We start from the raw sequence: 26946 nt of genomic DNA, 5'->3' as shown, positions 1-26946 counted from the left end.
TCTTGGATTTCTCTTTTGGGAAGGGAAAACCCAGAACTCTCAGAGTCAGCTTTTCCCAGATGTGCGAATATGACAACTCTAATAAATTGGAACTTTGAGGAAATGTTTGTCTCGGGGTTTACTGGTTTGGAGTTGGTTAGTTGGAACGCTGATATTTATGGGATGCTGCAATTGTTGTATGAGCTGGTTGCCAAGTGCCTGGATTGCAATCACATGACCATGGGGTGCAGCAGCCATCAGAATTTTGAAGACCGGTCGTAAGTATTAATCATTCAATGCGGCCACAACTTCGAATGATCACCGAAGAAGCGGTTGTTAACCAAGGACTACCTGTATTTTACTCCTCCCTCCGTTTCTTAAAGTTTGCTGATGTAACTCACCACTTTCATGAGATAGACGTTAATTGAAAAATTTGGGTATTCCTGAAAGTTCCTGATGGTGGTTGTCTGAATGGATTCTCCCCCACACTCTATGATGAGGCTGGGATTGTTCACAACCATCAGATTGTAATTCTTCATGTCTCGGAGACCCCAGGCAAGAATCTATGGGGAGATAGGGCAAAACTGTCAGCTGAATCTTCCATCGATTGGGGTACAAGATCTCCCCCATCTCTCTCGGTTGGTGCCAGCTCTTAATAACTTCACGCACATCTGTATATATAGCTTTCTCTGCAGCAACATGGCAGTGGTTTTGCCAAGTTTCTCTCCTGAGATATAGAATACAGGGCATATAACTAATATGGTTGGAAGGTACCTTGGAGGTTTCCTGTTTCCTAGACTTGGGATTTCTGATGATTTCTGCTAGTGCATGATGTATCTCAAACCAGATCTAGCATATACACTCTCATGTAAACGCACTAGAGATTCCAGAAACACATATATTTTTATTTTGTTGATTTGTTGAATGAATACATTTTCCCTGTCTTGTTAAATACTGTAGGTCTACAGTAGCTTTCATTGTTTCCCCACTTTCTGAAGGCTCTCATTTCACTGGATTGCTGGTCCTGTCACCATCCCTCCATTCCCAAGATACCTGTGGGGAAATTTCTTGCCCACCAAGATGTCTGGAGCCACCTGAACTGGTTCACAAGCTCACCTCTACAGCCATCAGCCGCAAAATGGGCCGGATTCCTTTGGGGATTGTATAAACACCATCTTTCCAAGTAGGAGGTGGAAGTTTCCCCATGGATCCGTCCTAGAAGAAGAAAAAGTTAGACCTTTCTGAAGTTAGGTACCATGCAGTAGTGGGATCCTACCTTAGTCACTAGTTGCCTCTTGAAAAAATCACCTTTGGCACAACCACGGATGACCGAGAATCTCCATAGACATTTAGTAGCTTCTGACTTTTTTTTCTTCATTGCATTAAAATGCAAACAGAATTACAATTATTTTACATTTCTAAACCTTGCAAGACATTTCCATCACAACAAAGTCACTCTAACCATGCATACTGAAAAAAAATCAAAGTTTGATATATTTCTTCCCAATTATCTAGGCATCAACAGAAGGCCTCCGTGGAAGGCTGGAGGCTTCTTGTAATCCTTGACCTGGAAAAAAATCATTCAGTTTCACGATTACATCCATTTCCTCTTTTTAGAGAATTGCTCAGGTTTGCAGAGAAAAAAGACCAGTGGTAGGATTCTAATTTTTTTTACTACCGGTTCTGTGGACGTGGCTTGGTGGGCATGGCAGGAGAAGGATACTGCAAAATCCCCATTCCCTCCCCACCCCACAAACCTGCTTTCCAGCTCCGTTCTCCTGTGCAGGGCAACCAAAGAAGACCCAGCCGATCAGCTGGGACTCGGGAGGCAAAGAATAGATGGGGGTGAGGCCAGTCAGAGGCGGCATTGCTACTGGTTCTCCAGAACTGGTGAGAACCGGCTGAATACCACCTCTGGACCGATCCATCATTCCGTTTGACAGTGTGGTGTTGTGTACTTGTGACAGTACCTCCAGAGTCCTCAAAAACATGTAATGTGACTTTTTGTTGCTTTCTTTCTTTCTTTCTTTCACCTTCCTATCCAAGAGAAGCTCAAAAGCAGCCATGAGGTAACCATTCTCCTCTTCGTTTCTGGTGATCCGATGCTTCTGGAGACGGGGAATACTTCGTACATTCAGATCCAGGCACACCATTGGAATGCAGATGCACCTTCCCATAAAATCATTGGATCGGGCCTATCGGAAAGAAGTGAGGCAAAGCAGATAAGCTTGTGAACAATGTGGCCAAGAGCAAAGAAGACGTGTCTGGGTGCCGCGTAAGATAATGTAACGATCAGTCAGATGCTAAAGGCATTTCGGGGATGTTCTACCATATGTAGAGTTAGATCAGTTGTGGGATTCAAAAATTGTTACCACCGGTTTGGTGGGTGTGGCTTGGTGGGTGCGTGCAGGGGTGGGATTCAAATTTTTTAACAACCGGTTCTGTGGGTGTGGCTTAGGTGGTGGTCATGGCTTGGTGGTCATGTGACTGGCTGGGCGTGGTCAACTCAACATCACTCACATCGAGACACGCATCTCCTTGCCTGGCCTTCAAGATTGTGGGGATGCTGCAACAGTTTTAAGTGTGAAAAATGGTCATAAGTCACTTCTTTCAGTGCCATTGTAACTTTGAATGGTCACTCCACACAAGCAAAGTACCAGCAAAGGAGGGGAAAGTCCTCCAGAGAAGTTCCAGAGACAGGAAGTCTAGTCCTGCCAAGAATGTAATAAGGGTTAATGGAGAGGCAGTTTCTGTAAGCAACACCAGAATGTTTCCTTCCTGCCTTCCTTACAGGATTAGCCCAGTAATTTCTTCTAACAACCAGTTCTCCAGTGGGTGGGCCCAACAGCAGAGCAGCGGAGAGAACCAGTTTGGTCTCCGCTGCTCATTGGCACTACCAACCTGGCAGAATCAGGCCGAACCAGTAGAATACCACCACTGAGTTAGATGTTCTATGTAGAGTTAGAGGTCTATGTATCATCTGTGAAGCACATCTTGAAATGACAAGAACCAGTGGGGTGCAGTGGTAAGATTCAAATATTTTTTACTACCGGTTCTGTGGGCATAGCTTGTTGGACGTGGTGTGGCTTAGTGGGCAGACTTCGTGGGTGTGGTAGGGGAAGGATACTGCAAAATCCCATTTCCTCTCCTAACCTGCTTTCTAGCTCTGTTCTCCTGTGCAGGGCAACAAAAGAAGGCCCAGACGATCAACTGGGACTCAGGAGGCAGAGAATAGATCGGGGCGGGGCCAGTCAGAGCTTGTATTTGCTGGCTCTCCGAACTAATCAAAATTTCCACTACTGCTGAATACCACCTCTGGTGCAGTGGTGAAGATTTTGAAACTTCTCGTGAACCACTGAAATGTCCCCCCTACGTACGCCTGAATCATAGTCAAATATCTCCACGGCCACAATGGGGGGATCCTGAGCCGTCCCTTGAGGATCTCCATAAATCAAAATGTCTTCAAAGAGGAGGGTCTCGTCCCAGCATGGATGCAACGTGCCGCTGATAACGTGGGTGCAGTGGCTCAAATGAAGGAAAGAGACGTGAGCCACAGGATCTGTCAGAGATACAAAACCTCACTTCACTTTGCTTATTTAATTTGTATCCTGCCATCATCATCATTATTATTATTATTATTATTATTATTATTATTATTATTATTATTATTATTATACACAAAAATGACAGTATACACAGCAAATGAGATAACTATGCTGGGTTTCGTATCACAAATCACTAGTCGAACACTTCCCAAGTGTTTAGGACTGTGTGATGTATCGGCGGATTATGTGAGCAGATCCAAGTATTATTATTATTATTATTATTATTATTATTATTATTATTATTATTATTATTATTATCATTATCATTATTACTATTATTATTATTATTATTATTATTATTATTATTATTATTATTATTATACACAAAAATGACAGTATACACAGCAGACGAGATAGCTATGCTGGGTGTCGTATCACAAATCACTAGTCGAATACTTCCCAAGTGTTTAGGACTGTGTGATGTATCAGCGGATTATGTGAGCAGATCCAAGTATTATTATTATTATTATTATTATTATTATTATTATTATTATTATTATTATTATTATTATTCAAGGTTGCAAAGTCTGTAGCAATTCCCAATCCTCCAGGTCATAGTTGTCCCAAAGGTGCCTTTTTTTCCCAGGAGGCAAGCGGACTTCGTTTTTTCTTTGAAGATGTTTTGCTTCTCATCCAAGAAGCTTCTTCAGCTCTGAACTAGATGGTGGAGAATGGAAGGATTTATACTCCTTGCAGACAGCTGGTCATTTGCATCCTTTGAGAGGGTCATTGAGGCCACTTGGAGGTTTATTTGGGTCCTCAGAGTCACCTGAATAGTTCTCCTGGTTCCTGTAGTCTGCAATTTTTTTCCTCTGGAAACCGCTGGTGGGATTCAAATAATTTAACAACCGGTTCTCTGCCCTAAGGATTCCTTCCAACAACCAGTCCATCAAACTGCTCAGAAAGTTAACAACCAGTTCTGCTGAAGTGGTGCAAACTGGTTGAATCCCACTACTGCTGGAAACCCATTCCTGCCCCCCACACCATTCAAAGGGTGATAATTCCAAATTGTGTCGCGAAAAGTCTGTAGCAATTCTCAGTCATCCAGGTCATGGTTGTCCCAACTGTGCTTAACTGGATGGTGGGGATTGGAGCTGAATAAAATCAGTGCTGAAGAAGCTTCTTGGATGAGAAGTGAAACGTCTTCAAAGAAAAAAAACAAAACCCAGTTATCTCCTGAAAAAAAAAAGGACCTTTGGGTCAAGGTGGCAAATGTATCCAACACACCTTCCTCCTCCTATTTCCCCTACAACAACACCTGTGAGGTGAGTTGTGTTGAAAGAGAGGGACCTGGCCCAAATTCAGCCTCCTGGCTTACACAGCCAAGGCAGGGACTACAACTCACCCTCTCTTGGTGATTGGCTCAAAGTCAACTGGTCAATTTAATGCGTGGAGTAGAATTTGCTATCGCCTTTGTACGCCTCTAAGTAAATGAATAGGGATGTTCACAATAGACAGAGATGAGAGCAAGGGTGAACTAATTTTATCTTGGCTGGGTGTGAAGGAGGCATCTTACCTGCGGTCCCTTTCACAATGCTTCTCAGAAGGTCTCTGGCTTGGTACATGTAGCAGCGCAACTGGAAATACAATGGACCTAAAAAGAGGAATATTTTTTTTTATGAGTTCAATTTTTCTTCTGGCTTCTTCATTACAGTTTCCCAAAAGGAGACTTTATCAAACATTTAGCTTCTCATCTTATAAATCCTTTCTCTCATTATCAATCCTTCCATTCCTTCCCATCCTGTCAGAGCTGAAGAAGCTCCTTGAAATGAGAAACGAAACGTCTTCAAAGGACAAAACAAGGAAGTCCAATTGTCTCCTGAAAAAAAGTATCTTTGGGACAACCGTAACCTGGAGGACTGAGGATTTTTACAGCCCCTTAGGCCCAGGACTCTTCAATATCTTCATAAATGGTTTAGATGAAGGAATAGAAGGGGAACTCATCCAATTTGCTGTCGACACTAAATAGGATGGTTTTCAAAATGATAAAATTGGACACCCTTCATGGCTGCCCTTGCATAAGCCGATCTTCTCTAACCCTACTGGTTGGGTTTCCTAATAGGTGAAGGCCAAACCCATCTGAAGAACCTCAACTGGAGGAGGACAGTCCTGGGAACTCACTCTTGAAGACGCAGTAGAGAAGAGGAGTGTTCTTCTTCAAGAGACCTTGGGATGCAGATGGTTCTAGTTCCACCTCCTCTTTTTCATCTTTCCTTCCTGCTTCAGGTTTTTTCTTTTTCTGCCGGTCTCCAACCTCCACACCCTGAAATAAAGGAGATAGTCATAATGCAACTTTGAGAAAGCGAAAGACTGAATTTGGCTTCTCTTTTTGGCAGGGAGATTCCCAGGAGGATAAAAAAAAAGTGAAGATGTGTGATGAACCAACGGGGCGTGGCACAAAGGCAACACAGTCAGATAATCCATAAGAGTCCCTTTATTATCTCCAACTTTGGCCCCAATGTCCAGGTTATCTTCTGGCTGGAGAAAAACTCTCCCAGGAACAGCCTTTGGCTGCAGAAAATTAAGTCCAAAACATGGTCAACACAAACTGTAACGTAAAGTCCGAACAAGCCAAACTGAAGTAATTAACTTGGCAGGGCAGAAGCAAGAATTTCAGGCTTGAAGGCACGGCAAAACTCACACAGGTGGGAAGATGCCAGGAACACAGATAAGCCACAACAACACAGGATAAAGTCACGTTTGCTCCTAGCAGTCTGCCGCATGCAGCCTGCCTTTCTTATCAACTGTCTTCCCAGCTGTAGCTAATGAAGGGAATCAGGGCCCTCTCCTCCCTCATAAGCCACACAACCTATATTGCTCTCTTCTCCGTTCCTCCCTGCGTGCCCTAGGATGAAGAGGGGGTGGGCCTGGGTCTTCCTCTGAACTCCCTCTCCCTTGTTCTACCTCTCCCCTGCTCTGCCCAGCCAGACTTTGCCCTTCCCCAGCCTCCCCCACAGCCAATGGAACCACACTCCTACTCCCTGTTAGTTGTCTGACTTCCTCCTTGGATTCAGACTCCAACAGGGGCATGACAGATGGAGGTTGCAACCATGTAATTGAAGTCCATCTGCCTTTAATCACTGCTGTCTTTTTGGCCCACCCTCTGGACAACCCTGGTTACGTGACAGCTGTCCCCTCTTACCAAGGAGCCTTCCAAGTAGAAAATGGGTGCCACCAGGCTGGGTTCCACCGGAGCAAGCTTCCTGCGCCAACAACGTCGCCGAAAAATATCATCTGGTTGCCTCTGGAGGTGGAATCTCCAGCTGTCAAGAGGCGCATATTCCCAGACATCCTCTTTCGCTTTAACGTCTAAGTGCTGCAGAAACCACAGGGAGGAACTTTTCAATTATGACGTCTTATTTTAGCCAGAATTTAGCCTTTCTCAAGCGGGTAACCCAGAGATGTTATGACAGTAGAGTGGCAAAGGATCAGAGTTGCAATTTGTTTATTTATGGGTATCCATAATACCCATAAATACGCCTCACACTCTTTCCTCCTCTTCTTTTCCCCACAATAACAATCCTGTGAAGTGGGTTGAATTGAGAGTGGGAGGACTGACCCAAAGTGGCCCAGCAGGTTTTTATGCCTAAGGTGGGATTAGAACTAACCACCTCCTGCTTTCTATACCAGCTCCTTTACTGCTACACCAAACTGGATCTAACACATGTGAGTGTCCCAGAGCCATCAACAGTTGAGCAGAAATTTTGGTCTAGCGGTTTAAGGCACCAGGCTAGAAAACGGAAGATCATGAGTTCAAGTTATGAAAGCCAGCTGGGTGACTTGGGTCCAATCACCCGGACACTGTGAGTTCTAGTCCTGTCTTAACCTTGAAAGCCTAGCTGGATGATTTCGGGCCAATCACAAGGAAACTGTGAGTTCTAGTCCCACTTTAACCTTGAAAGCCAACTGGGTGACTTTGGTTCAATCACCAGGAGACTGTGAGTTCTAGTCCCGTCTTAGGTACGAAAGCCAGCTGGGTGCCTTTGGGCTAGTCCCTCTCTCTCAGTCTAACCTTCCACCTGGGTTGTTGTGAGGAAAAAACAACAATATGTGTTGGATATGTTGGCTGCCTTGAGATATTTGTAAATATAGTAAAGGCAGGACGTCAATAAAGTAGAATTTTAATAAGTTATGATGATGACTCAATGGAAGCATCTCCTTGATAGATGAGCTTCATGCTAAGGCGACCATCTTATCCAGTGCTTCTAGTGAAGTCTTCTTGGTCGCACCCTGGATCAGCCTACCTCAGCTCTAGTCTCCCTCCGGGGCCCTGGTTAAATGTCCCCGCTTCCAAAGCGCTCCCTTCATTCATCGCTGACTTTCTGTCTGACGCCCACTCCCCGAGAAAGATTCAGTACCAGCTGGAGAAAAGCGGCCATCTGGTTTTGTTGAGTCTCCCTGCCGAGGTTCCGGAAACGCTTCCTGAGCCAACGTCGCCGCCGGTGTGTGTGGTAGGTCTTCTCAGCTGTGTTCCAGGAGTGTGGAAACTCATCAGGTGGGATGGCAACGCCATACTCCCATCCTAAGGAGGAAAAGAGGTGCCCTGAGGCCCATGGGCAGACGAGGAAGGACACGCTGCAACACTTCCCTTCAAATTCTGCCCCTCACAGACCCGCTTATGACTGTCAGGTGTGACAAAGCCAGGACCAGGCGTGTCGTTTTCGATTCAGCTGGTTTATGACTCACACCTACGCACAGCAGTAACACGGCAGCCACACTAGGGGCCAACGCCTATTAATCCACATCGTGTGGCTGCAGTATTATTATTTATCCTTCTGGGAGGAGGTTTCGCAGTATCCAAAACAGGACAATTAGATCCTGGGATAGCTTTGTGTCATATAGCATCAACCTTGTCAACTCTTAAGACTCTTTTCCCCCGCTATGTATTCAAAATGGACTGTGATTGATTGAGAGATAGATGGAAGGAGAGAAGGAGGGAGGGATAGATGATAGATTAGATAGATAGATAGATAGATAGATAGATAGATAGATAGATAGATAGATAGATAGGAGAGAGAGAGATAAGAGAGAGAGATAAGAGAGAGAGAGAGATTAGATGATAGATTAGAGAGATAGATAAGAGAGATAGAGAGATAGATAGAGATAAAAGAGATAGATAGATAGATAGATAGATAGATGATAGATATAGATTAGATGATAGATTAGATAGATAGATAGATAGATAGATAGATAGATAGATAGATAGATAGGATAAATAGATAGATAGATAGATAGATAGATAGATAGATAGATAGATAAGATAGATAGATAGATAGATAGATAGATAGATAGATAGATAGATAGATAGATAGATAGATATAGTGATATAGCTACAGATACAGATATAGATAGATATAGATAGATATAGATGATTTAGATAAAGATATAGATTTATACAGGTAGTCCTTGACTTACAATAAATAGTTCATTTAGTGATGGTTCAAAGTTACAACGTCGCTAACAATAATGACTTATGACCATTTTTCACACTTGCGGCATCCCCATAGTCACATGATCAAAATTTGAATGCTTGGCAAAGTGATTCATATTTATTTCAGACATATTCCTTCTATGCCTACTCACACTTGGTCAAATAAAGTATTCAGTTCAATTCAGCTCAACTCAACTCAAGTCAAGTCAACCCAACTATCAGTTAGCACTATTTTGGCACTAAACGACAGAATTAAGGAGGGGTTGGACTTAGTCCATTGGTGGCTATGTAGTGACTCTAAGCTAATTCCTCTTTTGACTCCACCTCCAGGCTCTCTCACTCCTTCTCCTATAATATCCCTGCCCTGCAAGCAGAGATGGCCGAACCTACATTCCAATGTCACAATGTCACTATCCTGTCATCCTTGTTGATTAGTGACAAAACACTCCACATTCATGCAATGACCACTCCAGGGCTGAACAGAGCAGATATTACAGGCCTTTCAAGAACCATTATTCCTTTTTATTCCATCATCAACCTGTCTCCCTACCCAGAGGAAGTTATAAGACAATATTCATGCATTGGGTAAGGTTTCTATATATTACTAGATTTTTAAAAAAATGCTAATTCTCCATCCAGAACTTTGATGGAAGATCCCCAGTGATTTATCTACCTAATGGTTGCCCTTCCACTCAGTACTTTTCTTTCAGCTCAAGTTAAATTGCTTCAGTTAAATATCTGGGCTGCTTTTTCCGAAGAAATATCTGTCTCATTGCAGCCAAATACTTGCCAGCATCGTCCACAGCCCGGTTCAATTCCACTTTCCATTCTTCTACAAAGATCCACCCAGGAGGACACAAGATGTCTTCTTTTCGGGGAGCAGGAGCCCCACTCTAAGAATGGTAAGGGACAACACAGAGTAGAAAATGAGAGGAAGGAAGATCTAAACATATATTTGAAATGCAACCTTTTGCAACCTTTCTGATTCCCCACCACCTGGAACAGGCCAAAAATGGGGTACACAGCAACTGAAAATGGGGCATGTTGGAGTCTGAAAAGGGGTGTGGAGGCCAAAAATGGGGCACGCGGAGGCAGCAATAGGCTATGGCAATTCCTGCAGCCTGAAACAGCTGATCGTTGGGAGGCCAATCCAACCGACAATCAGCTGCTTGTGCTACTCAGGCTGCGCTGAAGCTGAAACAGGCTATTTGCTCTTTGCTGCAAGGAGGGAAATTGCTGGGAGACGGAGGCAGATTATTTTTCTTGTTTTCCTCCCCTAAAGCCAAGTGCAGTCTTATACTTCGGAGCATCTTATATTCTGAAAAATACGGTAATTGTCCCCACTCTCAGGAAGTTTCTCCTTAATTCCAGATTGCTTTTCTCTTTCTTTGACACTTCTCAGAAAACAACAACTGAATGGAAAACTGCTGGTGACCTTCTACCGCTGCACCATAGAGAGTATCTCAACTTACAGCACCTCTGTCTGGTTTGCCAATTGCACAGGGGCAGATAAGACAGCACTTCAGAGGGTTAACGTCATTGCCCAGAGGATCATGGGTTGCCCTCTCCCCTCTTTGGAAGAGCTTTATAGCTCCTGCTGCCTTAAGAAAGTTCAAAACATTCTCAAAGGCCCATCTCATCCTGGTCACCCCCTTTTTTTAAACTATTACCATCTGGCAGACAGTACAGGATAATAAGAACAAGGACAAATAGGCTGAAAAACAGCTTCTATCCCAGGGAAGTAGCTCTTTTGAATTCTACTGTAGAGTGCAGTGTTGGTGCATTGTTAGGGATTTTCGGTTCAATGTGTGGAGTGTGAAGGATGTGTTTATTTTATTATGTGTTTGTGTTTATTTTCATGGTCATGATGTGCACTGAAGATGGTGTTTGATTTTGTTGTACAAGGTGCAATGACAATAAACTAAACTAAACTAGACTCTTTGATTAGTTTCCAACTATTGTTTCTTGTCTTGCTTTCTGGTGCTTTGTAGAAAATCTCCTCCATATTGCTGCTAAGAAAATCATATGTGTGTGTCCTGGAAGTCATAGGAACTAGCTGGACCAGAAGGAGACTTTGCTTTTTAAGACTCTAAAAGCCTTTTGCTTTGAAGATTTTGTACAAAGTTCACCTTGGAAAAGAGACACCCTTGAAACACACGCCAGGAGTTTTCATACGGTCCGTTTTGGGGCTTCCGGTCCACACCCCTCAATGGAAAATCACTTCCAGCCATCAAAGAGAAGAGATGTCCCCAACAGCAAGCTAATCCTGGCTTACCTTCTTCATTTCTCTTTTCTAAGTCCTAACCTGAGCCACTCACCGCGTTGCTGTAAGGGACCCTGGCTGGTTTCCATCGACGGCTGGGCTGTCGACTCTGGTTCTCATAAACTTCCTGAATCACTTCCGAATAGTTGGTCTCTTTGTCCAGCAATAGCCTAGTCAGAAACACAGTGCAACAGGAAGTTTGGGCTGCCATCAGTGGAAGAGCTTTTCTCCTGGAGTTGTGCATAATAAATTTCCAAATGTAAATAAATTTCCTTTATTGCCTCCAACTTGGCTTCACTGTTCCATTGTTTGCAGTTGGAAATTAAACTCGTTCCAAAATAATATTCCAAAAGAAAGAAAGGCAGTCCAAACTCAAAGAGCAGATCACGGAGCAATAAAAAACCAAAAACAAACCGCACTGAAGAAAGTTCCGCGACAGACGAGGATAATTAATTACAAACTTCAAGAAGATAACAAGGCACAGTCTGTTGGAAGAACACCAACTAAGAGAAACCTCATCCAGGAATAAAACACGCTTTGCTTCTGGCAACTTTGTGTTTGAAAAGCCCTTCCTTTATACTACACTCCCCAGCTGCAACCAATGAGGGGATCATGGCTGCTTCCTCTCTCGCAAGCCAAGTTGTTGCCTTCTGCATTCCTCCCTGTGTGTCCTAGAATGGAGAGGGGATGGACCTGGTTCTTCCTCTGACCGCCCAGCCAGTCTCTGCCCTTCCCCAGCCTCCTCCAAACCTCCGGAGCCCCACTTCCACTCCCTGTCAGTTGTTCCTCCTCTCCCTCGGAGTCCGACTCTAACAAGGGCATGACAATTCTCCATCACTGAAAGCCTTCAAGAAAAGGCTGGACAGCCATTTGTCTGGGATGGAATAAGGACTCTATGCTGGCCCAGTCACTCTTACACACACACACACACACACACACACACACACACACACACAGAGCTAAGTGTGCTTTAGAGAGTTTATTGATGTTTCCCAGACGTTCCCTTCCCCCAGCCTCAGAACTGCCCTGAATAAATCCAGCCACAAGCAGCCCAAGATTAGTACACAAGGAAATAGCCAACAGTCCACAAGGCAATAGAAAGTTGGTCCAACAAGCAAGTCCACCCAGGGGTGTGATTCAACCAGTGTAACAACCGGTTTGGTGAGCACACACATTCACTGGAGTCCTTGGCGCACTGGTGATGTTACATAGTTGGGTAATGAAACATTTGCAAGCAAGCAACCCAGCTTAGGGAGCGCTAAGGACTCCACAGTTCTAAATTATTACTTTTATGGAATTTAGTTCCATAAAACTGGTTGGTTTTATGGGGTTTTGAGATCTTGTGAACCAAGAGTGTTTGTTTGTGCATGTGTGTATGTGTGTGTGTGTGTGTGTGAGAGAGAGAGAGAGAGAGACCGGGCGGGAGAGAAAAGGAGAAAAGAGAAAGAGAGGGAGAGAAAGAGAGAGAGATACAGAGAGACAGAGACAGACACACACAGAGAGAAACAGAGAGAGAAAGAGAAACAGACAGAGAGAAAGAAAGACAGACACACACACGCACTCATACACACGGAGACGGAGAGAGAGAGAAAAAGAAAAGAGAAAGAGAGAGAGTCAGAGACAAAGACACAGAGACAGAGACAGACACACACACAGAGAGACAGAGAGAGAAAGAGAAACAGAGACAGAGAAAAAGACAGACACACACACACACGCACTCAGACACACGGAGACGGAGAGAGAGAGAAAGAGAAAAGAGAAAGAGAGAGAGTCAGAGACAAAGACACAGAGACAGACACACACAGAGAGAGACAGAGAGAGAGACACACACAGAGAGAAACAGAGAGAGAAAGAGAGACAGAGACAGAGAGAAAGAAAGACAGACACACACACGCACTCATACACACGGAGACGGGGAGAGAGAGAGAAAGAGAAAAGAGAAAGAGAGAGAGTCAGAGACAAAGACAAAGACACAGAGACAGACACACACAGAGAGAGACAGAGAGGGAGAAAGCAGAGACAGAGACAGAGAGTGGGCGGAGGGAGAGAGAAAGATTACGTTAAAGGAAAAAAAGGAAATAGTTATTAAGTCCATCAGCTCACCTCCTCTGGGGTTCCACAGCCCACTCGCTGTCCCATTGCCAACCTGTGGGCGGCTGGAACGTGTCTTTGGGGAGGCTGACCTGTCCAGTCACATCTGAGAAGTTGGGGTGCGGCTTAAGATCCATGACTCCCCATATTCCGTGTGTCTTCTTTTGGTTTTCATACTGAAAACACCAGAACACAAACCCTCATCCATGAGCCAACACCGGGATGTCTTTGGAGCTCACTCTTTTAGACCTTTGGGACCCTTCCCTTAAATGTTGCCCTGTGACAGGAGCTCCGGAGACATGTCTTCCCCATAGCTGCCCCGTCATTCTGGAATATCCCTTTCTCCAAGATTTGGGGGGGCCCTTGTCCTCTTACCTAGGATGAAAAAGGAGCCCAACAATTATGGTGAGATATTATGGGGCCGTGATGTCTCATTTGGGGGTTTTGTGGGCATGTATAGATAGTCCTTGATTTATGACTATAATTGGACAGGAACTTTTGTCACACTGATGCTAAGAGCTAGTGAGATTTTCCCCCTGGAGTTGTCCTGGCTCATCTCACCGTTTCCGCGTAGACCGCGATCCTCCCTTCGCAACATCTCATGAAGTCTGCGCAGTCGGCCATCCGCCCCATCCACATTCGAACCCGGAGCACGGCAGGGATGGGGTTGTAATTCACTTTGCTTTGCATACCCTGGGAGGTGGGTGGGTGAGAACGAAAGTGTCAGGCCCTTCAACTTTCCTTTTGTTAATTATTAGGGTTGCAAATAGTAATAGCCCTTAGACTTATATCCCGCTTCACAGTGCTTTCCAGCCCTCTCTAAGTGGTTTACAGAGTCAGCCTCTTGCCCCACAACAATCTGGGTCCTCACTTGATGCACCTTGGAAGGACAGAAAGATGAGGGAGGGAGGAAAAGAGGGAGGAAAGAAGGAATGGAGGGAGGAAAAGGGAGGGAGGGAGGAAAAAAAGGAATGGAAGGAGGAAGGGAGGAAGGAAGAGCAACAGCACTTAGACTTATATACTGCTTCACAGTGCTTTTACCGCCCTCTCTAAGCGGTTTACAGAGTCAGCCTCTTGCCCCCAACAATCTGGCTCCTCATTTTCCCCACCTCTGAAGGATGGAAGGCTGAGTCAACCTTGAGCTGGTCAGGATCGAACTGTTGGCAATCGGCAGAGTTAGCCTACAACAGTGTACTCTAACTACTGTGCCAACACAGCTTCCTTCCTTCTGCTCATTTTCCTCCCTCCTTCCCATCTTTTCCTTTTTCCCTCCCTCTCTTCCCCCTTCCTTCCTCTCTTCCTTAGCAATAGCACTTAGACTTATATGCCGCTTCCCAGGCAGAGAATCGGTTGCTAAAATTTTTGAAGCCCACCCCTGCAGAAATGCTCTAGCAAATCCCGCACTGAGCAGGTGCTGGGACTAGATGATCTCTAAGAACCCTTCCCTCTCTATGGTTCAACAATTCTAGGGAAGATGGAAGGGCTTGTCAAGAACCAGAGAACCGGAAGGCATCAATTCCTGGGTTTCTTGGAGCAAAAATGACCAGAACCAAATGCATCTTGTTACCTTTAGGAAAAGGGTATGAGTTTTGCCACAAAGCCTGCCTTTGGCATAGGGGCCGTCTTTGGAGAACATTATGGCCTGGGACTTCACCCGCACATAGGCCACGCGTTGGTCCTCCAACAGCATCCAGATCGTCACATCGGGGATACTTATTTGAGTCTGAAAAGAGCAGAAGGAAAGAGAGGCAGCCATGACTTCCTGGTCTCACTGGTGCTTTTCTCGATAATCCTGATGCTTTCTGGGGGGCTGTTAAGATGACTAACAGAATAACAGAGTTAGAAGGGACCTTGGAGGTCATCCATCCGCACGAGAGCTTTGGCCTGTGCATCCCGACTTTGCATTAGGATGGAGCAATGCTACTTTTGTCTGTAGAGCTCCTCAGTCATCAACCAAGTCCTGGTGGCCCCCAAGATGTTTTTTTTTTCAGGAGGCAACTGGACTTTCCTGACTTTTCTTTTGAAGACGTTTAACTTCTAAAGAAGGTTCTTGGATGAGAAGCGAGGTGTCTTCAAAAGAGAAGAACAGAAATGATACATTGCACAATCTCCTGGGACGTTGCATCATCCAGGCTTCAACCAAACTTAGCTCAGACAACCTACAGAGCCAGCTATGACCTCTACAACAGCCAATAGAATACACGTTCTTACACAGGAACAGGAAGTTCAAGGGCAAAGCCCAAGAGAAGGTATAAACAATAGAATACATGTTCTTGCGCAGGAACAGGAAGTTCAAGTGCAAAGCCCAAGAGAAGGTATAAACAATAGAATACATGTTCTTGCACAGGAACAGGAAGTTCAAGGGCAAAGCCCAAGAGAAGATATAAACAATAGAATACATGTTCTTGCACAGGAACAGGAAGTTCAAGGGCAAAGCCCAAGAGAAGATATAAACAATAGAATATATGTTCTTGCGCAGGAACAGGAAGTTCAAGGGCAAAGCCCAAGAGAAGATAGAAACAATAGAATATATGTTCTTGCGCAGGAACAGGAAGTTCAAGGGCAAAGCCCAAGAGAAGATATAAACAATAGAATACATGTTCTTGCACAGGAACAGGAAGTTCAAGGGCAAAGCCCAAGAGAAGATATAAACAATAGAATATATGTTCTTGCGCAGGAACAGGAAGTTCAAGGGCAAAGCCCAAGAGAAAGTATAAACAATAGAATACATGTTCTTGCGCAGGAACAGGAAGTTCAAGGGCAAAGCCCAAGAGAAGGTATAAACAATAGAATACATGTTCTTGCGCAGGAACAGGAAGTTCAAGTGCAAAGCCCAAGAGAAGGTATAAACAATAGAATATATGTTCTTGCGCAGGAACAGGAAGTTCAAGGGCAAAGCCCAAGAGAAGGTATAAACAATAGAATACACGTTCTTGCGCAGGAACAGGAAGTTCAAGGGCAAAGCCCAAGAGAAGGTATAAACAATAGAATACACGTTCTTGCGCAGGAACAGGAAGTTCAAGTGCAAAGCCCAAGAGAAGATATAAACAATAGAATACATGTTCTTGCACAGGAACAGGAAGTTCAAGTGCAAAGCCCAAGAGAAGGTATAAACAGGGATGGGATTCTACCGGTTCGGACCAGTTCTATAGAACCAGTTGTTACTATTCTGCACAGTTCTGAGAACTGGCAAATTGTGCCCCTGGCCGTCCCCACCCGTCCCCACCAAGGCAGTCCTTATCTTACATGTGCAACATGGCACGCATGCCCGGCTTCCCTGACTGCATTCTCACTGCCCAATCACCCCTTAAGGTATTTCTTTTTCTTTTTTTTTCCTCCCGATGATCAGCTGTTCCGATGATCAGCTGTGCTGGGATCCCCCTCGCGGTCTTACTGCTTCACCCAGGAGGCAAAAAGGGGCACAGGAGGGGTTGCTGCAAAAGAAAGAAGAAGCCATGCCCACCCAATCACATGGCCAGGCCCGCCTAGCCACGCCCGCCTAGCCACGCCCACAGAACCAGTAGCGAAAATATTTGCATCCCACCCCTGGGTATAAAAGCCCCTCACTCTCCAGGTGGTCAGCTACCCAGAACCCCTGTGGTTCTGCTTCATCAATAAATGCCTTTCTCCTGGCTTGGACCTGGACCTGAATATTTCTTCCAACCATCCCCTTGTGGAGAGGACACATCAGAGAAAGTCGTTTCGGAACGAAAGACCTTTAAGGTAGAAGACATCATGGGGCAGAGCCCCTCATCCTTGGCAAGCCCATCCTTGACCCACCCCTCCATCTTCTACCCAGGAGAAGCGGCAACAAGGAGTACCTCGACTGCGACGGAAGCAATCCGACTCAGCCACCCCTCAACTTTAGGGATGAGTTTCTGCAAGGGGGTTTTCCAGTTGGTCTTCTCTGCAGCCTTGCCGATTTGTTGAAGCACCCGAACCCGTAGCTTCCACAGCTGTTTATCGAGGACGGTCACAGCTTTCTGGATGTCCAAAGCTGGCAAAGGCTTCCTGGAGATGGAGCAAGAGGAAGAAGACTCAGGGAAGATGGTGGCTGAGGAGATCGAGGTACTATGGATTCCAACCGTAGAACTAGGTAGATACAAGGAGATACATGCTTTGCCAATCTTGAGACTGTTGAAGAAGATGAGTGGTGTGGTGGCCTAGAGGCGGAGCTCTCGCCTCACAATCAGGAGGCTGTGAGTTCGATCCTAGGTAGAGGCAGATATTTCTCTGGGCACAATGAGAATATATCTGCTGGGGGAAAAAAAAACTCTACAATGGCAACAGGAAGGGCATCCAGCCAGTAATCGCTCAGCTCCATTCAGTTGCCCTGACTCCACCCCTCAAGGGATTATGGGGTCATTAAAAGAGGATGATTAAGAAGATATTCTCCACCAGCCCCTTTTTCACCAAGGGATCATCTCTTCCCACTTCCACTTCTTTGCTTGACTCTTCTCTGTGAGTCAAATGCGCATGAAGCCTAGGTTAGTTCTAGGCCAAGAAATGTGCCTGCATTGTTGCTAGTCACTGATTTCTCCAAATTTCTTCCAAAAGAGAAGAAAACTTTCAGAGGTGGGATGTATTATTCTCTAACATATTTAGTCATTCTTTAGGAGAAGGTTAAAGAAATGTCCCCTAATATTTTTTTTATGGAAGGGATAATAAAGAATCAATAGGCAGTTCCAAACAGTAATTAAAACCTGAGGCCACGCCTAAAAACTGGATTAATGTGCTAATTCAAATACTTAAAAAAAAAAGCAATTGGTTTTTGTATACCAACTTGCTGAAGATATTTTTATATAGATATATAGTATCTTCCTCTATGCAAGTCATGGTTAGCTCTCTCAGGATTTGTTGAATTAACCATACCTGATTGGATTAAAGCAACATGCCAAACCATAAATGATGGTTTATAAATCACAACCCAGGCTGTATGCTAAGCCAAGCCAAAGCTTTGTGCTACTGTGTAAATATATTCACAGACTAAATTCTAGAAGATGCTTGGGGTTGTTAGAGAAGACTTTTGGGAAACCTGAGTTTGCTTCTAAGCAAGACACCTGATTAGAAGAAAAAACTAGGTTAGTTATTGCGGACATTGACTTGAAACCTTCACACTACCACCTGAAAAGAAATGGATACTGCAAAACTCATTAAGATAGTTTCACTGATTTTTGTTCTTCTAGTAGAGCAGGGGTCTTCAAACTTGACAGCTTTAAGACTTGTGGACTTCAACTCCCAGAATTCCTTCTCCAGTCATGTGAGCTCAGGAATTCTGGGAGTAGAAGTTCACAAGTCTTAAAGCTGTCAAGTTTGAAGACCCTTGTAGTCTTCAAACTTGACAAAATCAGTTTCCACTTGGTTCTGTCTTCCTCAGAAGCCACATTCCTATTAGAGTATCCTACTGAAAGCTTACTTGCAGTCTTCGACCAACTCTTTCTGAAGCTTCTTCCAAGCCACAGCCACCAATGGGTCATGGGGCTGGAGGATGGTTTTAAGAGTATCCAGATTCTTTTTCTGTTGGGGGAAGAAGCACATGTCCATTCTTGTCATCCGTGTCTCTTCAAGTGAAGTGACCTCTGGGGTCAAAAACGCAGAAAATTTCCCGAACATCTGCCTGCAAAATGGCAGTTACCACATGGCTGAAGCACAGCACAAGTTTTGAAAAGGGGGAGGCTCTGCCAACTAACCTAGATTTTTTTTTTTTAATCACCATCCTCATCCTGTGAACATGCCTGGAATCAAAGAAGAACTGGTAGAATTTCTGTAAGAAGCAGAATGCTACAGAAAGGACCTTTGTGGCTCTAAGGTCAATCTTGTAATTGATGGGTTAAAAATCACCAGTCATAGTCTATGGCAAAGGTCTTCAAACTTGGCAACGTTAAGACTTGTGGACTTCAACTCCCAGAATTCCTGAGCTAATATAACTGAAGGAGGAATACTGGGAGTTGAAGTCCAACAAGTCTCAAAACTGTCAAGTTTGAAGACCCCTGATCTTTGCACCCAGCTGAGCTTTTTATTACCCAACAGCTAGATGAATTCACCCAACATATACTGAAAACATGAAAGCATTTTTCTGTGTGGGGTAGGACCAAGGGTATTTTTGGTATCTGAGAATCTGGTGGTATTCAGAGGACACGGTGACACTCTGCTGTGAGTCACCTGGAGGGAGCCATTGGTTGGCACCTATGTTCTCTACCTGTTCTCAATGTTTCAAGGGTGAGAGGAAGGGAGGTCATAGAACAAGGGTCTTCAACCTTGGCAAGTTTAAAACTTGTGGACTTCAACTCCCAGAATTCCTGAGCTAACATGACTGGAGGAGGAATTCTGGGAGTTGAAGTCCACAAGTCTTAAAGCTGCCAAGTTTGAAGACCCCCTGGTCTACTGCTTGGTCTAAGTGAGCCTCAAGTCCTGTTGACCTGATACATTCAGTCTAATGAAGAGAAGGATTAGGGATGACATAATAGCAGTTTTCCAATATTTGAGAAGCTGTCACAGAGAAGAGGGGATCAACCTATTCTCCAAAGCACCTGAGTGCAGGACAAGGAGTAACAGGCAGAAAGTTATCAAGGAGAGATCTGACCCAGAATTAAGGAGAAATTTCCTGACAGTGAGAACAATTAATTAGTGGAATGGCTTGGAATGGGTGCTCCATCACTGGAGGTTTTCAAGAAGAGACTGAACAACCATTTGTCGGGGATGGTATAGGGTCTGCTGTTTGGGCAGAAGGTTGGACTAGAAGACCTCCGAGGTCCCTTCCAACTCTGCCGTTCTGTATATATATTTAAAGCTGTCAATTTGGAAGACACCAGTATAGAAAATGCATTCCTCTCCCATCAACCACCCTTCATTGCACTTTGCTTATGTGAGTTTGGAATAATGACTCTTTCCCTTCCTCTTGAAGCTTACCAGCCTCTCGTGAATGAACTGGAGGGTGTTTGTGCAGGCAACGCGGTAGCTAACGTCCTCCCAGAAGGAAGTGATGGTCACCATGGGTTTAGTGTCATACCACGGTAGGTAATAGTAGAAGTTACCTGCAACGGAAGCAATGAGTCACTGGTCCTTATTTATTACGGGAGTGTCAGGCTTGTCCCAACACAACTCCTTAGGGCAGGGGTCAGCAACCTGTGGCTCTAGAGCCACAAGTGGCTCTTTCCTTCCTCTGCTGTGGCTCCCTGTTGCTGGTCAGCTCCATAATTGATAGTGCCTTTGGTTAGTACAGGTAGAGGAAAAAGGATGCCGTGCTAGGAGGAGACTTTATGGTGGGGGAACTGGACTTCCAGTCCACAGAGGAAAAAGGATGCTGCGCTAGGAGGAGACTCTATGGTGGGGGAACTGGACTTCCAGTCCACAGAGGAAAAAGGATGCTGTGCTAGGAGGAGACTCTATGGTGGGGGAACTGGACTTCCAGTCCACAGAGGAAAAAGGACGCTGCGCTAGGAGGAGACTCTATGGTGGGGGAACTGGACTTCCAGTCCACAGAGGAAAAAGGACGCTGCGCTAGGAGGAGACTCTATGGTGGGGGAACTGTCATAGAGTCCGGTCGGCTCTGGAATTGAATGGGGGACTTCCTGTTAGGACCTTTGTGGCTCTTTGAGTGTTTAAGGTTGCTGGCCCCCACGTTAGGGAAAGAAAACCCTAGACTCCATTTGCAGTGAAAGGTAGACTTTTACTAAAGGCAAATGGTTGCAGCATAAGCAAAGCCAGATCTGAATATTCCCACATAACCCCAGTGTTTTTCCCTTCTCCCGGATCACCCCCCATCCCCCGGTCATCTTGCTAATGTCCAACAATATTCCAGTTAGGTGTTTTGGTAACAGTTCCACGTTTTGGAGCCTCTTTGATGATTGTCTGCATTCTGTTCCCATGCTCGTGCCTTTGGATCTGTCAACTCATAAAAAATTTCTATGGTCTTTTTAGAGTTGCCCACAGAAAGGGATTTGAAAGAGCAGTCCAGAAGCTTGGAAATCAAAAGTGCATTCTATAAATAGTTTTTGAAGATAGTAACTAGGTGGCCGAAGTTTCTGCTACATAAAATTCTAACTGGAGAACTTGACTGATGACTCTGGGCTATGGAGGTATCCCATTGGAGAATATGAGTTATGATACACCCAGGGGGTGGGGGGAAAACCAGGGTCAAGGGTGACAATGAATTATGTGTCTCAGAGTCGGCTGCACCCAGGCAGTGCTGGCATGTTAACTCCCAATAAATCCTTTTGAAGTTTTTGAAGTTTGGCTCGAGACTCACGATTTCATTGGGATAACTGTCGGAATCCTGACATCATCGCTCAACCATTGACTCTCGGTGGCACTTCTGGTTCTTGTCATCCCCCTTCCCTATATCCCTCCCATCCCCTCCTTGTTTTATGTCGGGATGCCATCAAAGTGAAGCAGGGCTGAGACAGTACGATGACTTTGATTTCCCTCCACACACTTTTCCTTCTGCCTTTTCTTGCTTACCATCGTAGACAGCATGGCAGTACTGGGTGGTGGAGGCAAAGGGTTTGCAGGTCTCATCAAATTTGTTCCCGTAGTTCCCTAGGCTGACCTCAAACTGGATTGGTTCCGTGATATCAGCCAACATGGTAGCAGAGTAAAAAACAACGCATAGACCATATCGGAACTGAGGCAAGAAATGCTGAGAAGATAAAGAATTGTCATGGGTTATGTGAGAAAGGTGTATGTTAGACCAGATCTTCCCACGTAATTCTCCACTCTCACTTCTTACTTACTGGCTTACTTTCTTGGTTTTCCAGGTTTATAAGCTTGACTGAATTCCTACTTTCGTTCATTCAGCTTAAAACAGATTAATTGATTAGAGCTCAATTGCTAGAATTTCCACAATGAAACTCTAGTAAATTCTTAGGAAGAAAAAAAGATTTTTGGGGGGGCTTAATGTTATGTTTTTCCACTTTTCATCTTCCTGGGTTGTTTAATTTCAATGATTTAAAGATCAATATGTAAAGGTTCCCCTCACACATCCGTGCTAGTTGTTTCCGGCTCTAGGGAACGGTGCTCATCTCCGTTACAAAGCCGAAGAGCCAGCGCTGTCCAAAGACGTCTCCATGGTCATGTGCCCGGCATGACTAAACGCCTTCAAAGTCACACGGAACGCTGTTCCCTTCCCACCAAAGGGCTCCCTATTTTTCTACTTGCATTTTTTACACGCTTTCGAGCTGCCAGGTTGGCAGAAACTTGGACAAGGAACAGGAGCTCACTCCATTACGTGGCACTAGGGATTCGAACCACCGAACGGCCAACCTTTCTGATCAACAAGCTCAGCGTCTTAGCCACTGAGCCACCACATCCCTTAAAGATCAATACTACCCACCTAAGACTCTAGAAAAATTTCAAGGAAATTCGAAAGAGTTACTATTAAAATTCCTAAATACGTCCAATAACTATTAATGCCAATAGCCTAAGCAGAACAGAGCATATAATTAATGAGTAGAAGATTTTCACTAAAGAATCAACAGAATGGGGCCTGTTTGTGATTGTGTATGTCTCTGGAGGATCTCCAGATTTCTACACTGATTTCTCTACTTCCTTTAGTTCATGTAACAGCTTTTCTTGGCTGGGAATTATGGGTAACCATGAAGACTATAGAGGGAGGGACATACAGGTACTGTAACTAACAGGAACAACTTCCACCCATCCAATGATCAATCTCAAAAATATTACTAAGAACAATTTGAAGGACATTCATAAACCCTTTGAAAATAAGTTAAAAAACTACTTTGGAGAAAGTCCAGGGCATATTTCAGTTCCAGGAAATATTTTCTTGCAAAATAATTGTGGATCCATTTCATTGCCAGGTTACCTGCATCTTTTTAACAGTTTCTCCAGGGATGTCTTCAATTTTCTGAACTGGTATTGGTTCCCTGAGAGTTCGCAGCTCCATAAGAACTCTCCCACGATACGTGGTCCCTTCTTCCTGGAGAAGATGGTGGAGATATAGGGAGAATAGAATCACAAATAGTATAACGGAGTTGGAAGATACATTGGAGGTCTTCAAGTCCAACCCTCTGCTTAGGCAGGAAATCCTATACTATTTCAGACAAAGGGTTGTGCAATCTCCTTCTAAAAATCTTCAGTGTTGGAGCACCTACAACTTCTGCAGGCAAATTGATCCACTGATTAATTGTTCTAACTCTCAGGAAATCTATGCCACTCCATTATATTCCACTCCACTCCACTCCACTCTACTCTTTACTCTACTCTACTCTACTCTACTCTACTCTACTCTACTCTACTCTACTCTACTCTCTATTTTCTAGTCTATTTTCTCTTCTCTTCTCTTCTCTTCTCTTCTCTTCTCTTCTCTTCTCTTCTCTTCTCTTCTCTTCTCTTCTCTTCTCTTCTCTTCTCTAGTCTGCTTAGCTTTCCAGCTACTGTATCTTACAGGACAAATGAACAATCCACTCACTTTCAACCTCCCCTTAGGAAACTTTGCTTGGTTAATGGGACAAATTTACCACCTGAATCCTGCGTTTCTCGGGAGTTTCAGCTGGGTTCAGAAACTCCTTTTGGCTTCCGTAGAACGTGAGAAAGCTTGGGCCAAAGCAAGGTAAGAAGCCTGAAGTCTCTTCTGAAAACACAAAGGATTTGGGAGAAAAATGAATGTCTACTAATGTTAAGGTGTTGGGATTTAAGAGTTGACCAGATGTAAAGCTGATGCAATGTAAGGCTGATGCAATGAAGATGGATCAGCATTGGTATTGCCCTTTTAAAACTAAGAGTGGGTCCACAGAAATTTTACCACTTTAAGAGGTGTTTCTATAAGGCAGCCATTAGAGGGTGTATTTCTCTCTCCTTGTGTCTGGTATCCATTGCAGAGTTCTCCGTGTAGAGTTAAGAAGGATGATTGCTTGTCAGGTATTTGCCTACCACATATATTTCTGTATATGTCTTGTATATAAACCACTGATAAATGTCTAAGTCTCTGTGTGCTGTGTTTTGCTCCTGGGTTGTTTCATAATAGCAGTCACACTACAAATGCTCTGACAGCTAAGGAGTTCTTTTGGCTTATTTCCTGAATGACACTTCAGTCCAGTTCCCAAATCCAACTGAAGTGATCGGTTTAGACTTCTTTTAAGGCAGAGAAGCAAAGGTGCCAGAAAGGAATGACTGAGGAAAACAGGGATAATATTAAAAGTGCTCCTCAACTTAATAACAGTTCATTTAGTGACCATTTAAAGTTACAACAGCATTGAAAAAAAGTCACCGATGACCATTTCTCACCCTTACAACTGTTACGGCAATCCCATGGTCTCATGATTAAAATTCAAAGGCTTGGCAACTGGCATGTGCTTATGACAGTTTCAGTGTCCCAAGATCACGTGATTCCCTTTTGCGACCTTCTGACAAGTAAAGTCTATGGGGAGGCGGATTTGCTTAACAACCACGTTACACGTTATTCCCTTAACAACGGTGGCAAGGAAGGTCGTATAATGTCCCCAAGCCTTAAAGTCGCCACTTTGAGTTCAAGGGGGTATGTGGGAAGGTTAGAGGGAATAGGAATAAGCACGTTCTTACTTTTTGTTTCAGCTCCCGTGCAAGAGATCTGGGCGAGGCTGAGGAAGGCAGTGCCCAAGAGAAGTCCATCTCCTTCTTCTGCACTAAGGAAGACGGGGGGTACAATGGAGTCTTACACCAACAGGAATGCTGGGAGTCTTGACAATATTTCATTTTTAAAATCCCTTGTAAAAATATCGTTTCTGATGGGACAGGAGTTTGAATAAAATCCTCCAGGTCTTGCTCTTTAAAAATAATTTTCTTCCTTCCTTCCTTCCTTCCTTCCTTCCTTCCTTCCTTCCTTCCTTCCTTCCTTCCTTCCTTCCTTCCTTTCTTTCTCTCTCTCTATCTATCTCTCTATCTATCTATCTATCTATCTATCTATCTATCTATCTATCTATCTATCTATCTATCTATCTATCTATCTATCTATCTATCTATAATCTATGTAGCATCTATCTATCATCTATCTATCTCTATATCTATGTCTCTTTCTGTCTGTCTCTCTAGCTCTATATCTATCTATCTATCTATCTATCTATCTATCTATCTATCTATCTATCTATCTATCTATCATCTATATATCTCTATGTCTGTCTGTTTCTGTCTATCTTTCTCTCTAGCTCTCTATCTATCTATCTATCTATCTATCTATCTATCTATCTATCTATCTATCTATCTATCTCTATATCATCTATATAAAATTATTTTTAAAGATATATGTATATGCATATAAAGCAGATTTCTGCTGGCCATTGCTGTTTAAAAATAATGTTATATCTATATCTATATCTTTCTTTCTATCTCTATCTCTATATTTCTATCTCTATCTATCTATCTATCTATCTATCTATCTATCTATCTATCTATCTATCTATCTATCTATCTTCTTTCTTTCTTTCTTTCTTTCTTTCTTTCTTTCTTTCTTTCTTTCTTTCTTTCTTTCTTTCTTTCTTTCTTTCTTTTATATATACAGTAGGCACTCCAATATTCTTTTTTCAATAAAAAATAAATTCAATAAAGCTTTGTCATGAAGAGTCGATTTTTTCATGGGGAAGAGCAGGCAAGAGGACTACAGGGCTTGCGATACATCATATTTGAAAAATACCAGGATACGCTTTCTCTAAATTTCTCTAAATGCTTTATTTTCTACTTTGGGGCAAACAGTCAAGATTGGATGCAGTTATCGCAGTGGAAAAATGACAGAAATTGCTGGTACTCACCCATCCATTAGAGTGAGTTTAATGAGGTCACAGATAGAAGGCAACTGCATGGAAAACATAAAAGAAAAATAAAGACAAGATTCCCTTGAAACTTATTTGATTTTTGATTGGGTTTTCTTGACAGAACATGTTATTAACCATTGTAGAAGGTGGCTGCAGCTAAGTTCTCCATGAAGTTAGCTGTAGCCTCCTTACACCTTAATAACATTTTCGGCATCCGTCACCAGGGAAATCTCCATGTGTGACAGAGAATTTCCATGCTTTCACAGGTCCAAAGCCCCAGAATGAAAAAATGGAAATGTTGCGAGAGTTGGTTTAAGATGTGAATTGATCTGATTTGTAATGGTCATTCGTGTTGCAGGCTCAGGGGTATTTCTCGGAGTTCTTCTATGGCTCAAAAAAAAAAAAAGAAAAAGGTGAACTTTTAGATATAGGTATAGAATTCTTTATTGGCCAAGTGTGGTTGGACACACAAGGAATTTGTCTTGGTGCAAATACTCTCAGTATACATAAAAGATACATACATCAAGAATCATCAGGTACAACACTTAATGATAGTCGTAGGGTACAATATGCAATCAAATCATATTAGGAAATAGTCAATGTAAATTTTAGGCATATTTAAATCCAAAAGACACCCAAGATCTCTGGTACCCCAAAGGCTTCCGAGAACCCTGAGGATTTAGTCTCAGAGCCAGGTGCCAGAGGATCTCAGTGTCCTTAAAACTATATAATAGTTATCCCTACACTTTGAAAATTCTTCGGTCTTCCACTGGAATCCCAAAGATGTCTTTTTCAAGAGGCAACTGGACTTTCTGGTTTTTCTTTGAAGATGTTTCG

General features: G+C 43.7%; 1 protein-coding gene across 1 annotated transcript in view; it reads right to left on the bottom strand.

Annotated features, from left to right (window-relative positions):
• FER1L5 (fer-1 like family member 5) overlaps nt 1-26946 on the bottom strand; it is a 68001-nt gene that overhangs the window by 24364 nt on the left and 16691 nt on the right. Inside the window, exons 15-32 of the mRNA XM_087938742.1 lie at nt 23190-23303; nt 21830-22007; nt 20279-20403; nt 18786-18886; nt 17191-17380; nt 14937-15092; nt 13931-14062; nt 13382-13545; nt 11334-11448; nt 9806-9908; nt 7943-8106; nt 6727-6900; nt 5706-5847; nt 5101-5178; nt 3357-3538; nt 2013-2174; nt 1096-1194; nt 381-542 (exon numbers count right to left, since the gene is read on the bottom strand). Of these exons, the coding sequence (XP_087794868.1) occupies nt 381-542; nt 1096-1194; nt 2013-2174; nt 3357-3538; nt 5101-5178; nt 5706-5847; nt 6727-6900; nt 7943-8106; nt 9806-9908; nt 11334-11448; nt 13382-13545; nt 13931-14062; nt 14937-15092; nt 17191-17380; nt 18786-18886; nt 20279-20403; nt 21830-22007; nt 23190-23303 (2541 nt within the window). The remainder of the gene's footprint in view (nt 1-380; nt 543-1095; nt 1195-2012; nt 2175-3356; nt 3539-5100; nt 5179-5705; nt 5848-6726; nt 6901-7942; nt 8107-9805; nt 9909-11333; nt 11449-13381; nt 13546-13930; nt 14063-14936; nt 15093-17190; nt 17381-18785; nt 18887-20278; nt 20404-21829; nt 22008-23189; nt 23304-26946) is intronic.

The sequence above is a fragment of the Pseudonaja textilis genome, chromosome 9, assembly GCF_049901715.1.
Source record: "Pseudonaja textilis isolate UNSWEBS1 chromosome 9, rPseTex1.2, whole genome shotgun sequence".
NCBI classification, from domain to species: Eukaryota; Metazoa; Chordata; class Lepidosauria; order Squamata; family Elapidae; genus Pseudonaja; species Pseudonaja textilis.
This window is presented reverse-complemented; position numbering and strand designations above follow the sequence as displayed.